At 46.8% G+C, this 16,062-nt stretch overlaps 1 protein-coding gene across 1 annotated transcript; it reads left to right on the top strand.

Moving 5' to 3' along the window:
* The first annotated feature begins 2,465 nt into the window (after positions 1 to 2,465).
* Positions 2,466 to 15,729, top strand: LOC105945215 (keratin, type I cytoskeletal 15). The gene is made up of 8 exons (XM_031894431.1): positions 2,466 to 3,063; positions 7,728 to 7,810; positions 8,540 to 8,696; positions 10,349 to 10,513; positions 10,629 to 10,748; positions 12,846 to 13,066; positions 13,452 to 13,513; positions 14,916 to 15,729. The coding sequence occupies exons 1-8, from the start codon at positions 2,791 to 2,793 to the stop codon at positions 15,017 to 15,019; spliced, it is 1,185 nt and encodes a 394-aa protein (XP_031750291.1). The 5' UTR covers positions 2,466 to 2,790; the 3' UTR covers positions 15,020 to 15,729.
* The last annotated feature ends 333 nt before the right edge of the window (positions 15,730 to 16,062 follow it).

Consider the following 16,062-nt stretch of genomic DNA (forward strand, 5'->3'; position numbering starts at 1 on the left):
TGGAGCGGGTTCCGAAACTGCCGACCAATGCTCCGTCGCATATTCATTTTATATTATGCAATCGGATTTTATTGTGACCAAAAACAAATACGTCATTGCTATTCCGCACTACTGTAGGACGAGCTGGCAAGGATGTTACAAACTCAAACTATGGCATCACCCAATCATCTTAGGTCCAACAGGCCCGGATTTGTGGAAGGACCATAGAGGCCTGGGCCTAGGGCGCAAATACCACCCCATTGGCGTATTGCTAAGGTGCCACACTGGGGACAACACTACCTGTTAGAGTCCTCAGCGCAACTGTAGCACAACGTGCATATTTGGTTTGGGGGCAGGACTTAAAGTAGAAGGGACACTGCTCCTGTGCTGATTGGTAGGTCATGGTCGGCAGGTAATGGTGGGGTTGTGGTGCTTGGTGGGTGCTGAGGGGGCTGACTTAGGGGCGCAGAGGTTTTAAATCCAGATCTGAGGTCCAAGGGGACCTTTCTTCCTCACACTGGACTTGGTCCCCAGTATTCTGGATAACAGGACCCCATACCTGTCCTATAATCCTTGTTTACAAGAGAATGAGCCTTCCTTGACTTTGAAATCTTACAGTGATGGACAATGGGGAATTCAACTCCTATTTATAGTCCAGAGTATTGATGATCTGTCCCGTTTCTTTGCAAAACGGCTAAAAAATTTGGGAAACTGTAAAAAATGTGTGATATCCCTATCCCTGTAATCTGTTCCTTCAAACAGTAGGAATAAATACCATTTTTATATGCTGAAATCCAACTGCAAAACTGTTCTTCTCTTTCTGCATCATTTGTAATCCTGGCAGGGGAGGAGGGACTAAAACACTGATGTTACAGATTGTAACAACTTCTCCCCAGCTTACAGACAGCATGCAGGAACTACATAACCCACAATGCATTGCACTGGGATGTTCCTTTCCTTATTGACATCACGTGTGCAGCAGGGAATTGTGGGATTGGGAGGAGGCAGGCTGAGGGACAGGCGCTACTGTTACAGTTTATTTGAGTCACAAAGTAGTCAGCCAGATTAGCAGGGGAACAGGGGGCGGGGCTTAGGGAACAGGGGGCGGGATTATTACATTAAACATCATGAAAAGGCTGCATATTGTTTAATTGATGTATATTGCAAAGTTGCTTGGAATTATGTTTACTTTTCAAAAACCTTAAGTTGTTTGGGTGGAGTTTTTACTTATTGCTGTAGTATTTGTATGTCTTAAAATATAGTGCTCAGTCTTATCAAAGCTACTTTCCCTTTAAAAAAAAAAAAAAATGAGACCAAGAGAAAAGAAAAGAATTCCGCAGGTCAGGTCGCACTGTGAATTGTAATCAGGTCCGGAAACTCTCCCAGGAATTCCTGCTGTGCCGCTTGTCACACTATATGAGCAGCAGGTGGAAATACAATCATCTATAGAATAAAGAGCAGGAAGCTATAGGGGAATTGTTAGGAATACACAGTACAGGTATAATACAGGCCATCTCCATAGACTCCATTATAAGCAAATAATTCTAATTTTTAAAAATGGTTTCTCTGTAATAATAAAACAGTACCTGTACTTGATCCCAACTAAGATATAATTACCCCTTATTGGGGCAGAACAGCCCTATTGGGTTTATTTCATGGGTAAATGATTCCCTTTTCTCTGTAATAATAAAACAGTACCTGTACTTGATCCCAACTAAGATATAATTACCCCTTATTGGGGGCAGAACAGCCCTATTGGGTTTATTTCATGGTTAAATGATTCCCTTTTCTCTGTAATAATAAAACAGTACCTGTACTTGATCCCAACTAAGATATAATTACCCCTTATTGGGGGCAGAACAGCCCTATTGGGTTTATTTAATGGTTAAATGATTCCCTTTTCTCTGTAATAATAAAACAGTACCTGTACTTGATCCCAACTAAGATATAATTACCCCTTATTGGGGGCAGAACAGCCCTATTGGGTTTATTTAATGGTTAAATGATTCCCTTTTCTCTTTAATAATAAAACAGTACCTGTACTTGATCCCAACTAAGATATAATTACCCCTTATTGGGGCAGAACAGCCCTATTGGGATTATTTCATGGTTAAATGATTCCCTTTTCTCTGTAATAATAAAACAGTACCTGTACTTGATCCCAACTAAGATATAATTACCCCTTATTGGGGGCAGAACAGCCCTATTGGGTTTAATTCATGTTTAAATAATTGTTTTTAGCAAACTTAAGGTAGGAGATCCGAATTACCGGAAAACCCCAGGTCCCGAGTATTCTGGATAAAGGCTCCCATACTGATAGAGATTTATTCTGTTGGCTGTTGTCCAAGGTCAGCACAATGTGCCGTTAGGGGGAGCAGAATAAACCAAACTCTGTTTCACCCTGGGCCGTCCAATGAAGGGCATTTATCACTTTAACTCTTTGTGTGTTTATGGCAGGCATTATTGGGCTTGTACACAATGCAGCGGTTGTTGCCGGCATGCTAGGAATGCTCGACACCTTCAGCTTTCCAGCTAAAGCCAAAGTAATCAATTTTGGAGCAAAATCAGCCCCAGCTCGCTGGCCAATCCCTAAAAGCAAAACAAGGAAAACATATGGGGAAAAAAGGCAATCACGCCGTGCCCAAGGTGAGTGAAATGTGAGCTGAAAGGCTTCACTCGCTGAGCCAGTAGCACCGCGCTCAGGTTAGGAATAAAGGCTTCCTCAGTCTGAGTTACTATGGGAGCTGTTTAATCACAAACCAGCAGCAAAGCTTTGGGACTTCTCCACCGTTGATCCCATTCTACCTTATCATGTCGTTCAGTGGTTTAGATAGAAAAAAGTGCAGGTACCGTGTCCCGGGGAGCAGGGAAAAATGGCAAAGTGCTGACCTTCTCCCCCTCAGCCAAAAGGAGACCTTGGAGCAGCTGAATAGTCGCCTGGCCGCCTACCTGGAGAAGGTGAGCCAACTGGAGGAGTCCAACCGGCATTTAGAGCAAAAGATTCAAGATCTCTGCGAGAGAAGGGCAAGGACCAGTCGGGACACAAGTCGGTACGAGAAGGTCATCGCTGAGATGGAGGCCCAGGTGAGAGACAGCACTACTTGCAGATATAATATGTAGAAAAATAGCAAACAGCACCTTCTTGTCTCCATTAAAAAAGCCTTTATTTAACATACATGGCTTTTGGATAAAGCAATGTTTCAGGCCTACATCTGGCCTTTTCTCAAGCTATAGTATACATAGGACTTAGTATTCAATACAATTATGTAGCATGTAACATATTGAAATGTAGGGGCAGGAATGGGGCATTTACTTCCTACAGGGCAAAGTGCAAAATCAGGGGCAATCCTACATGTTTTTTTCACTTGTCACCCTGTCCTTCAGGTACAAAAATGGCTGCAAAACACAGTACAGAGACCTGTATGTGTTCCATGAATACCGTGTTGCCCAAATCAGCAGCACTGTATTCATATCTTGATGAGGAGTGTGTAGGGGGGCACTTAGGTATCCCGTGCCCTGTCTTGCAAGTCACTCAGGCCCTATGACAAGTGCAGGCCCTAGGACAGGTGGTAAGGACAGGGGTGCCTTGCACCCACCAGCACCTACAAATCGCAGCACAGGGTGCAGAGCACAGACAGACCCAATGCACAATGCTTTTTACAACACTAAGGCGTTCCACAGAATAAATATAGCCTTCTAGCTTGCACTATTGTGACCAATGTATTGGAAATAATCTTTAAAGGCATTTTCACACTAGGAAATTGTCTTATTTGACTTATTTTATACTTTGCACTTAGTTGTTTCCCATATGCGTGTCACTTCTTTTCATCATCAGGATTATTAGAATGACAGGGCAATGTATATACACACAGAAACGTAGCGTCGGAATTGCCCGTGCCAAGGGAACGCAGTGTGCCAGAGAGTGTGATCCATTGATTTGCAGATACAAACTGTGCCAACAACAACAACAGGCATCGTTGTGTACCTGACAGACTAGCGTCGGCGTTATACGTGCTGAAGGCTACGCCCCTCAACTAAAATAAATAGTTGTTTTGTGAGCTCATAGTTGGAAATGTGATGCTTTATCCAGGCACAAAAACCCATCTAACAATTACTGGCGAAGTGTAACTGGAAATATCCATTTATTCAAGTTGGGAGATGAAAATTGCTGTGTTACAATCACTGTCATGACTGCGTTTTTGGGAGGAGGGAGATCTAGGGTCTAAGGCAGGCAATAAATGAGTGTACCAGTAAATGAGTGACCATTACTTAGATCCCTGTAGGACCAGGGCCAGCTCAAGGTGTAGGACCAGGGCTAGCTCAATGTGTAGGACCAGGGCCAGCTCAAGGCGTAGGACCAGGGCCAGCTCAAGGCGTAGGACCAGGGCCAGCTCCAGGTGTAGGATCAGGGCTAGCTCAATGTGTAGGACCAGGGCCAGCTCAATGTGTAGGACCAGGGCCAGCTCAATGTGTAGGACCAGGGCCAGCTCGAGGTGTAGGACCAGGGCCAGCTCAAGGTGTAGGACCAGGGTCAGCTCAAGGTGTAGGACCAGGGCCAGCTCAAGGTGTAGGATCAGGGCCAGCTCAAGGTGTAGGACCAGGGCCAGCTCAAGGTGTAGGACCAGGGTCAGCTCAAGGTGTAGGACCAGGGCCAGCTCAAGGTGTAGGACCAGGGCCAGCTCAAGGTGTAGGATCAGGGCCAGCTCAAGGTGTAGGACCAGGGCCAGCTCAAGGTGCAGGATCAGGGCCAGCTCAAGGTGTAGGACCAGGGCCAGCTCAAGGTGTAGGACCAGGGCCAGCTCAAGGTGTAGGACCAGGGTCAGCTCAAGGTGTAGAACCAGGGCCAGCTCAAGGTGTAGGACCAGAACCAGCTCAAGGCGTAGGACCAGGGCCAGCTCAAGGCATAGGACCAGGGCCAGCTCAAGGTGTAAGACCAGGGCCAGCTCAAGGTGTAGGACCAGGGCCAGCTCAAGGTGTAGGACCAGGGCCAGCTCAATGTGTAGGATCAGGGCCAGCTCAATGTGTAGGACCAGGGCCAGCTCAAGGTGTAGGACCAGGGCCAGGTCAAGGTGTAGGACCAGGGCCAGGTCAAGGTGTAGGACCAGGGCCAGCTCGAGGCGTAGGACCAGGACCAGCTCAAGGTGTAGGACCAGGGTAAGCTTAAGGTGTAGGACCAAGGCTAGCTCAAGGTGTAGGACCAGGGTCAGCTCAGGGTGTAGGACCAGGGCTAACTCAGGGTGTAGGGCCATCTTGAGGTGTAGGACCAGGGTCAGCTCAGGGTGTAGGACCAGGGCAGCTCAAGGGCAAGGTAACTGCTTTAGTTATCAACAAACCCTGCTCAGTGTTACATCCAGACACAGTACATGTACAGGAGCTAAGGGGAAGAGAAAGCAGGTTCCTGGCTGTGTAAAAGGATGAAGAAAGGCAGAGTAGCGAGAGAGAGAGAGAGAGAGAGAGAGAGGCAGAATGCAGAGGAATGTCTCTATTATTGTGTGTATGACCAAGCTTCCATACTATTCCTTTCCTAGTTTTGTACTGAAATGGATCCTAAGAAATGACCTGTAAGTTAAAAACCTAAAGGGGCCTCCCTTGTGAAACTGGAGCTCTCTGCCTCGAATCCCTTTACAATGAAAAATATCCCAAACTACAAACAGGGTATAACTTTTCCTTTTCAGAATTTCCATCTCCGCCCTCCCCCCCCCCCCCCCCCCCCCCCCCATCCCAACAGTGTTGCCTCCGTCTCTCTAGTTTCCCATGGTGCCACCGTAATAAACCTGTGACTTTCTCATACACATTAGTAGCAAAAGAACATGTTCATTTTCTGCTGTTATTCTTAATTATACATTTCAAGCTGCGGCCGAATACTCTTCCCTTCAGCTGGGTCTGCAGGTTTCCCATTGGTCCAGGATACCAGCTGATTAGGGATTCTGGCAGGAGTTGTGGGAATTTGTGTTTAATTTGTTTTATGACTGCTATGAAGTGTGAAGATTAAATAAGACATCAGCGGCGTCCCTTGCACTTCCATCAACAACAGCAAATGAGCGACTTTGAAGTCTGTGGTTGAGCAAAGTGCCTGAACGGTTCCTGGTTAGACGTCTTTGATGCCTACATTGTTTGTAGCCTTCTTCAGTCCCACCCCAATGATGAAACCACTGTTTTGCCCACATTATGTCGTCTGGATTTGCTCACTGAGCAAAAATACCCGAATAAGTGTCCCTTTTCAAGGGTAAATATCCCTGTTTTTCGTCTACCTGAGTTAATTTCAACAGTTCATGTTTTCATGAGTTTTGGCTTTGTCTGCTGTTCATTTGGTTTTGGTGACACCTCTCTAGTAAAGTGGCATTTAGCCTCTTCAGTCTGCTCATAAGGCGACTGGATTGGTTGATTTCTGCCACTTCCAGGAGATCTAAGAGCAACCTGACGATCAGATTGGATTTTGCTTCAAAGGGGAACTCGGGCTTCCAAATCAAAATGTGTTAAAGAGCCCCACACATTACAGAAACCCCTAATATCCCTATCCCTGTAATCTGTTCCTTCAAACAGTAGGAATAAATCCCATTTTTATATGCTGAAATCCAGCTGCAAAACTGTTCTTCTCTTTCTGCATCATTTGTAATCCTGGCAGGGGAGGAGGGACTAAAACACTGATGTTACACATTGTAACAACTTCCCCACAGCTTACAGGCAGCATGCAGGAACTACATAACCCACAATGCATTGCACTGGGATGTTCCTTTCCTTATGTGCAGCAGGGGATTGTGGGATAGGGAGGAGGCAGGCTGAGGGACAGGCGACTACTGTTAAGGTCCCCATACACGGGCTGATAGAAGCTGCCGATATGGGTCCCTTGGACAGATTCGGCAGCTAATCGGCCCGTGTATGGGAAGAAACGAGTGGCCTGGCCGACCGATATCTGGCCTGAAATTGGCCAGATATCGATAGGCCAGGTTAGAAAATCCAGTCGGTTCGGGGACCGCAACGGCTCGTTGATGCGGTCCCCGAACCGATTGCCCATGGCCGCAAATGTAATCCGATCGTTTGGCCCCAAGGCCAAACGATCGGATTATTTTTTTTTTAAGCAACTTGCTACCCGATATCACCCACCCGTAGGTGGGGATATCGGGTAAAGATCCGCTCGCTTGGTGACATCGCCAAGCGAGCGGATCTTATAGTGTATGGGGACCTTTACAGTTTATTTGAGTCACAAACTAGCCAGCCAGACCAGCAGGGGAACAGGGGGTGGGGCTTAGGGAACAGGGGGCGGGGCTTAGGGAACTGTTCCAAACCAGATTATTACATTAAACATCAGGAAAAGGCTGCATATTGTTTAATTGATGTATATTGCAAAGTTGCTTGAAATTATGTTTACTTTCAAGAATCTTAAGTTCCCCTTTAATGTTTTTTTTTAACAGATTCCACATTGCAGGCCATTTATCAGATAAACCCCCTGGTTGGGACCAATGCATACTAAAAATATTGTCATGTAAAGCTATGGAATAGCTATGCTATGGAAGTCAACTGAGGGCCATGTAAATCAATAGGAAGGCCACGTCTAGCCCCCTGAGTTGGGACTCTCTGATCTCGCTTATTTAGCTGCATGTACTTGTTGTACTTTAGATGTTACTGGGACAAAACCCTACTGTGTAATGACAAAGTTGTGAGTCCAGTTGCCAGTATAGGATCATGCCAGGAGACTCCTCCAACAAATGCTTTATAACACAACTCTCTCTTTCTCCCTGTCCCTATAGATAAATAGGGTGAAAATGGAAAATTCAGAGCTCTCTTTGGCGGTCGAAAATACCAAGCTGACTGCAAACAACTTTAAAGCAAAGTGAGTGTTACCCACTATGTTAGAGAGGGGGGTTTCTCAGCAGGATCATTTCTCGGTGAGAATATACAGGCAAAGAACCTTCCTATCTGATATCGACTACCACAATCCATTTATTGTGCTTTAATGGCTATACAGGTATCGGACCCCTTATCTGGAAACCCATTATCCAGAAAGTTCCGAATTACGGAAAGGCCATCTCCCATAGACTCCATTTTAATCAAATAATTCACATTCCCTTTTCTCTGTAATAATAAAACAGTACCTGTACTTGATCCCAACTAAGATATAATTATCCCTTATTGGGGGCAGAACAGCCCTATTGGGTTTATTTAATGGTTAAATGATTCCCTTTTCTCTGTAATAATAAAACAGTACCTGTACTTGATCCCAACTAAGATATAATTACCCCTTATTGGGGCAGAACAGCCCTATTGGGTTTATTTCATGGTTAAATGATTCCCTTTTCTCTGTAATAATAAAACAGTACCTGTACTTGATCCCAACTAAGATATAATTACCCCTTACTGGAAGCAAAACAGTCATATTGGGTTTATTTAATGTTTAAATGATTTTTTTACGATATGGAGATCCTTATCCGGAAAACCCCAGGTCCCGAGCATTCTGGAAAACAGATCCCATACCTGTATTTAATCTTTTGACTCTTTAAAATGCTCCAACCTTGGCCTGACACACCCATGCCTTATAATATATATATTGTTACCCTCTCAGGTATGAAACAGAACTCTCTCTGTATCAGATTATAACGGCGGATATAAAGGAAGTGAAGGCAGCCGACAGTCACCTCGAGATGGAAACTAACTGCCTGAAGGTGGAGTTACAGATCCAAACTGAAGAGTTAAGTTCCCTCAAGAAGGATCACCAGGAGGTACTGTATGGAGAAGAGATGCCACTAACCCAAAGGCCTGAGTAACGTTATCCGAGTTCAACTTTATATTTAGAATAAACAGTATCACAATATACATGAAGATATATGTATATAATGTAAATCTTTCAGTAACTTCTTTTTCTTACTCCAAATGCATTCAAGTCAACTTTTTGTCTCAGTGACATTTTCCATGGCAACTTTTTTGTCGTTGGGTGTTTCTTCTTACTCTAAATGCATTAGGGTGGTGGCAGACGGGGAGATGAGTCGCCCTGTGATTAATCTTCGCTACCGCGGGCGACTAATCTCCCCAAAATGCCATCCAGGGCCGCCATCAGAAATCACGGGGCCCCTCACAACACAATTTTCTGGGCCCCCCTCCTCCCACGCCCTCCCCCCAATGGCCCCTCCCATCAGTACAAAGGACACACAGCATTGGTAGCCAGGGCCCCCTAAAACATTGGTAGCCAGGGCCCCCCAAAAACATTGGTAGCCAGGGCCCCCCTAAAACATTGGTAGCCAGGGCCCCCCAGCATCCTCCAGTTACCCCCCTCCCCGGTCCTCCAGCTCCCCCCCAGAGTCCTTCCCACCAGAATCCTCCGGCTCCCCGCTGCATCTGCACAGCACCTCCCCCAGCGTCCGCCTGTGGCTTCCCTGTATCCTCTAGCTCCACCCCCAGCGACTTACTCCGGCTCCCCGCCCTCCACCCCAGTTACTTACACCCGCTCCCCGCCCTCCACCCCAGCTACTTACACCCGCTCCCCGCCCTCCACCCCAGCTACTTACACCCACTCCCCGCCCTCCACCCCAGCTACTTACACCCGCTCCCCGCCCTCCACCCCAGTTACTTACACCCGCTCCCCGCCCTCCACCCCAGCTACTTACACCCGCTCCCTGCCCTCCACCCCAGCTACTTACACCCGCTCCCCGCCCTCCACCCCAGCTACTTACACCCGCTCCCCTGCAGCTTCCTCCGGCAACTTCCTTCTTCTGCGTCCTCTTCATATGTGCCAGCTCCCCGCTGCATCTTAACATTTTACGGACGCACGGGCACAACCAATCAAATTTCCCGCTGGCCACCAATGAACCAATGACAGGGCCCGGAGTTCTTTAAAGGGGGCCCGAGCTAAAAAACTGTATCACGGCCGGGCCCCCTTTAAAGCAACCGTCTTCCGGGCCCCCCTGTGCCCCCCTGATGGCGGCCCTGATGCCATCCCACCAACAAGAATGTAAATTCCAGTACCCTATCCCTTATTACCCCTTGCAGAAGCTTTCCTACTACTGATGTCAGACTAACAGGCCTATAGTTTTCAGGCGGAGAACGGGATCCCTTTTTAAATAACGGCACCACATTAGCAATCCGCCAGTCTCTCGGCACCATGCCAGACCTCAACGAATCCTGAAAAATTAAGTGAAGAGAATTGGCAATCACAGCGCTCAGCTCATTTAATACCCTGGGATGAATCCCATCCGGCCCTGGACCTTTGTTTACCTTTACATGTCCAAGTCTCTTTTGAATTTCCTCCTGAGTGACCCATGCGTCAGCCTCCCGAGTGACCCGTGCGTCAGCCTCCCGAGTGACCCATGGCTGGTAAGACTTCAACCTGAATGAATATATGATAGTATTTAAAAAATAACCAGCTGATTCTTTGTAGGATATGGCGAAACTTCGAGAGGACCAGTCTAAATGTCAAGTGAAAGTGGAAGTCGACAGCCAACCAGCGAATGACCTCACAAAAACCCTGGAGGAGATGAGAGAACATTGCAAAGCAATCATATGCAATTCCAACAGGAAAGCAGAGCCTTGGCTTGTTTCTAAGGTACCAGTATTTAGTAGAGCCTACGATAATGTTCAGGCATTGGTGATAACAAGGCGATAGCGTCATGCTTTCTATAAATGGTCTAATCTTGAATGTATTCATTTTTGAATGACAGATCAGACATTACACTCATCAAAATACAATTAAACCTCTTCAAGCCGAGATGGTGGAAGTGACTCTACTGAGAAGGACCATACAGTGCCTGGAAGCTGAGCTGGAAACCTTACATAACATGGTAAGGGAGATGTCTGATACTAATAACTAGTGTTTCCATGTTGTCTGCCCATTATCCAGGACTGGATTCAACTGCAATGGAGAAGTCATACAGTGAAGTCTGTGGAGCCTTTGGAGAAACACATCCAGCCCATGGGCCTCCAGTTGGACAGTCCTATTCTCTAAACCTTTCACAATTACTGTACAACAAACTTATATATAGCATATAAAGGGTACCTTAGGCACAAACCAGACATTGCTGGAGGCAATCAGACAAACTAGTGTAACCCTTTCTTGGCACACTCACTTCATTTGGCTGTTTACTTGCTTAGTACAGGAGAATTTGTTCTCTTTGAATTATAAAGATACTGGGAACTGGGATTTTAGTGCAATGCCTCCACCTAGTGGACACTGAGGAGCACACCTCAAGGGACTTTCCACTAAGAATAATCACACACAGTTGCAGAATTATCACTTTATATAACTGTTGAAATAGAATGCAAAACAACTTTAAGGATAACTGATAATCCTGCCGAGGAACCCGTGCAGTCTATCCACTCCTGGCACAGTCTCTGTAGGTGCTCAGTCCCAACTTTGCTCCGGATAGACCACAACCCTTTTACACAGTTCAGTCCCTTCCTCAAGAGTTCTTAAGTCCCTCCAGGTAGCGCTACCTGCCCCAGAGTACCTTCCCCTTTGGAAAGGTGGCTGCTCCCATGTAGCAGGCAAACGAGCAATACCTGTTCTCACCAGGGGACACACACAGAGATTCCACAGAGGACTTTGTAATCCTTGGCAGCCCAGCAGACTCTTCTCTTTTCAGTCTCAACTCACAACAAATTGTACTGGCTGCTCACTCTGTATCTCTCTTCCAAAAGCCAGCAAAACAACAGGGGCTCCCTTTATCAACTGTTGGGCCCACCCCCTGATTTTTGGCTCCAAAGTTAAGCACACCTCCTCCCAGAAGTGCACTGGGTGTCATAGACTGAGAAATAGGGGACAGAGTTCTCTGATCCCCTACACTAGCTTACCTGCCCCTATGTCAGGATCAGCAGGATTCGAACCCCACTTGGGGTGTTCCTGACGGCATGCATTTGCCTCTATAGCCACTGGAGGCATTTTGGGTTGTCTGTTTCTTCTCTTGTCTCCTACTTTCTGTCTGCTCCCTTTCCTCCGCCCACCTCATTAACCTCATGTGTTTCCCATCTTCTAATCTTCTCCCTTTATAAGCCTTTCCCTGACCATTGCCCCTTGCTTGGTCATTAATTGTCTCTCGTGACCCTGCCTTCGTGTTCCCTGTTCCTGTGTCTGTGTCCTTGTTCTCGCTGGTTCCAAGCTCCAGTTCCGTGTCCTGATCCTGCTTTCTGCCTTGTTCCTGAGCCCTTCCTAGTTCTACCTTGATTTCCCGGTTTTGACCTTGGCCTGTCCTGACTTCGTTTGACTGCCACTTGCCCTGACCTTTTGCCTGTTTGGATTCTGCCTCTGCCTGCCGTTCTACATTCAGTTTGTATATTCATTGTGTGTTCGGTTACATCACTAAGTTTATTAAAGTTCTTAACTTTCAACATGGCCTCTGACACCAGTTCTGTGACTTATGGTTACACTCCGGGTTACCCAGTCTTCAGGCTCCCACCTTCCTGGTACTCCACAGCGTCTCCTCAGGGAGATCGTGACACCCTAGCCAAGAATTATTCTTGCAACACATTGCCACCAAGACCCTCTTCTAAGGATCACAAATGGAGTTGTTTCAATGACCTACTTGCCCTGTTAAGATCAAGAAAACCCATGGCTTTTGATCAGAAGCCCTGCTCATGAACCTCATGATGAACAATGGGGTTATAATACTGATGAATTCCCAGTTTGCCAATTTATTGAACCTTCAGTACTTGTATTTTCTCCTTTCTGTTTGGGACACATAGCAGCATTCATCTTTTGCACTTTTATATAGACAACATTAATAGTTTCTACTGGTCTTCGAGACCAATATCTCCTAGTAGGTCAAGGCTGGTCTTTATATTTTTCCATTGGGTAACTCTGGAATGTTGGAAAGCGATATAATGTAAGTTATAGAATGAATGGATTGGATTTAATATGTACTTACCCTGCTCTACATTGGCAGAAAGCTTCTCAAAGGACAACTCTCATTGAGACTGAGCAGAACTATGCAACTCAGCTCCAGAGAATCCAAAGAATCATATCAAGGACAGAAGATGAGTTGGTGAAGACTAGAACCGACTTTAAGCAAATGTCTGCAGATGGTGGGATGTTGCATTACCTGAAGGACCTTCTGCAGATGGAAATAAAGACATACGGGCAGCTCATGGATGTGGAAGAAATCAGGTAGGTAGTATGTTTTAGAGGTGGATCCATTTACAGTATAACATATAGAATTTACCCAGCACTACCCGAGTCTCTTCATGTTCCCTATATGGGAAGCAATAGATGGGATTTCTGCTCATATGGGATAGGGGCAATGTTGGTAAAATCATAAATGTTAATAGTATTGATTCATTGACGTTGTTGATGCCTATAAGGTAAGTATGCCACTGGGTAATTCTGTTAAATCTATACGGATATCGAAAAAGCATGTGATCTGGGAGGACCAGTAGAGATTTGGAAAACAATGAACAATACAAGTGATGTGTAAAGTATTTGTATTATTATTAGTATTGTATCAGCATGAAAGTGATTATTGGCCAATAATGTTGTCTTACCTGTCTCTAAGGATGGAAGATATGATGTATAATGCCTCCAATGGACATCCAGCAACTTTAAAGACCAAACAAAGTGAGTTAATTATATTTACAATGTTTTCTATTTTTTGGGAGCTTTTGGGGAAAAATCTGGTCTTACAGGAACTTCTCCAAACTATTCCACTTATTATAAACAGATGTGTAGGACTGGCCAGACCGGGGGTGAGTGAGTGTAGGACTGGCCAGACTGGGGGTGAGTAAGTGTAGGACTGGCCAGACCGGGGGTGAGTGAGTGTAGGACTGGCCAGACCGGGGGTGAGTGAGTGTAGGACTGGCCAGACTGGGGGTGAGTAAGTGTAGGACTGGCCAGACCGGGGGTGAGTGAGTGTAGGACTGGCCAGACCGGGGGTGAGTGAGTGTAGGACTGGCCAGACTGGGGGTGAGTAAGTGTAGGACTGGCCAGACTGGGGGTGAGTGAGTGTAGGACTGGCCAGACTGGGGGTGAGTGAGTGTAGGACAGGCCAGACTGGGGGTGAGTGAGTGTAGGACTGGCCAGACCGGGGGTGAGTAAGTGTAGGACTGGTCAGACTGGGGGTGAGTAAGTGTAGGACTGGCCAGACTGGGGGTGAGTGAGTGTAGGACTGGCCAGACTGGGGGTGAGTAAGTGTAGGACTGGCCAGACTGGGGGTGAGTAAGTGTAGGACTGGCCAGACCGGGGGTGAGTGAGTGTAGGACAGGCCAGACCGGGGGTGAGTGAGTGTAGGACTGGCCAGACCGGGGTGAGTGAGTGTAGGACTGGCCAGACTGGGGGTGAGTAAGTGTAGGACTGGCCAGACCGGGGGTGAGTGAGTGTAGGACTGGCCAGACCGGGGGTGAGTGAGTGTAGGACTGGCCAGACCAGGGGTGAGTAAGTGTAGGACTGGCCAGACCAGGGGTGAGTAAGTGTAGGACTGGCCAGACTGGGGGTGAGTGAGTGTAGGACTGGCCAGACCGGGGGTGAGTGAGTGTAGGACTGGCCAGACCGGGGGTGAGTGAGTGTAGGACAGGCCAGACCGGGGGTGAGTGAGTGTAGGACAGGCCAGACCGGGGGTGAGTGAGTGTAGGACAGGCCAGACCGGGGGTGAGTGAGTGTAGGACTGGCCAGACCGGGGGTGAGTGAGAGTAGGAAAGGCCAGACCAGGGGTGAGTAAGTGTAGGACTGGCCAGACCGGGGGTGAGTGAGTGTAGGACTGGCCAGTCCTACACTCACTCACCCCCGGTCTGGCCTGTCCTACACTCACTCACCCCCGGTCTGACCAGTCACTCACTTTAGCCTGATTCATTTAGGAATTCTACTGCTTCAGGGACTGGGTTTTACCTACAACTTGCATACTTTCAAGGTTCCAGCTCCCAAATGGTTTCCCTTTTCACCATTGTAGCCCTCTTGTTGCCACGCCATCTTGTCACACCCACACAATCTATAATGCCAGTAGGTAAATATGTTTCTGCTCTTCCAGCTGACGTTACGGGTGCATCACTGAGACTCCCGGTCTACTTGGTTTTGGTTTCAGAGTCGATGTCCGTCATCAGCAAATCCCCGTTCAGTGACAAGATCTCATAGAGGATATGGAACTTTGCAGTGGAAAAATATAATATATATTGATACGCCCATTGCTTGGTCAATACAAGGACTTTACTACTACACTTTACTACTGCTAGTACAACTATAGGGTCCTGCCTGGAACCAGTTCTGAGACCCGGACTCCCAACCCACATTTTCACTCACTTTGTCCAGGACCCGCAACCACCTTATCTACTACCTGATCCACTGACCCCCATTAAACAGGAAGTACTGTTGCCCAAACCAGGAAGTGGCATCATCAGAAGTGGGTGGGGGTAGAAAAAAAGTTTTAAAAAGTGTTTATAGGAGTCAAATATAGATAATACAGGTAATATAAGAATATGGATAAGACCCACAACTCAACCCGTGACCCGGTGAGCCATATCTATACCCACATCCCAACCCGCAGGTTGCCCACTTTTCTTGTGGTTAACCCTGGGGTACCTTTGGGAACCTGACCCTCTGCAGGACTAAAATGGGCACAAAGTTGAGTATATATATCAATACCATTCATAGAAGGGACTTGTGCCCATGCATAGTGTCAGTTTGCCAGCCCGGCCTCCATATAATATACAAATTTTCCAAGATACGTGTATTCTTGAGGGTGTAACATACTGTACACCCTCAGTGCGCCCAAACCAGGGAGTTGTTTTTGAATTCCTGACTTGGGGGCAAGTTTTGGTTGAATAAAAACAAGATTTCCTACCAAATAAAGCCCCTGTAAGCTGATAGGGTGCATAGAGGCTGCATAATAGCCAATCACAGCCCTTATTTGGCTCCTCCATGAACTTTTATGGTGTTTGTGTTGCTCCTCAAGTCTTTTTACATTTGCCTGAGGCTCATGAGTAAGAAATGTTGGGGACCCCTGATCTAAATTATTGGCTGATTGGGCCCTGGGATACCACAAAGTAGAGAGGCAGGAACCAAATTTGACCTTGCCTATGACTTATGAAAGCGCTAAAACACCGCAAACCTTAAGGACCAAGGAGGCCTTGTGGAGTTTTTGAAACTGATCTTTTTAAAAATTTAGACGCCGAGGTATC

Source organism: Xenopus tropicalis, chromosome 10 (assembly GCF_000004195.4).
Source record: "Xenopus tropicalis strain Nigerian chromosome 10, UCB_Xtro_10.0, whole genome shotgun sequence".
Lineage (NCBI taxonomy): Eukaryota > Metazoa > Chordata > Amphibia > Anura > Pipidae > Xenopus > Xenopus tropicalis.

Bases quoted from the DNA above. Each gene is read 5' to 3' on its own strand.
- LOC105945215 (XM_031894431.1), top strand. From the start codon at position 2,791: ATGTCGTTCAGTGGTTTAGATAGAAAAAAGTGCAGGTACCGTGTCCCG. The intron at 10,749-12,845 runs GTAAGGGAGATG...CTACATTGGCAG, and splicing joins TGGAAACCTTACATAACATG to AAAGCTTCTCAAAGGACAAC. The intron at 13,514-14,915 runs GTGAGTTAATTA...CTGCTCTTCCAG, and splicing joins AACTTTAAAGACCAAACAAA to CTGACGTTACGGGTGCATCA.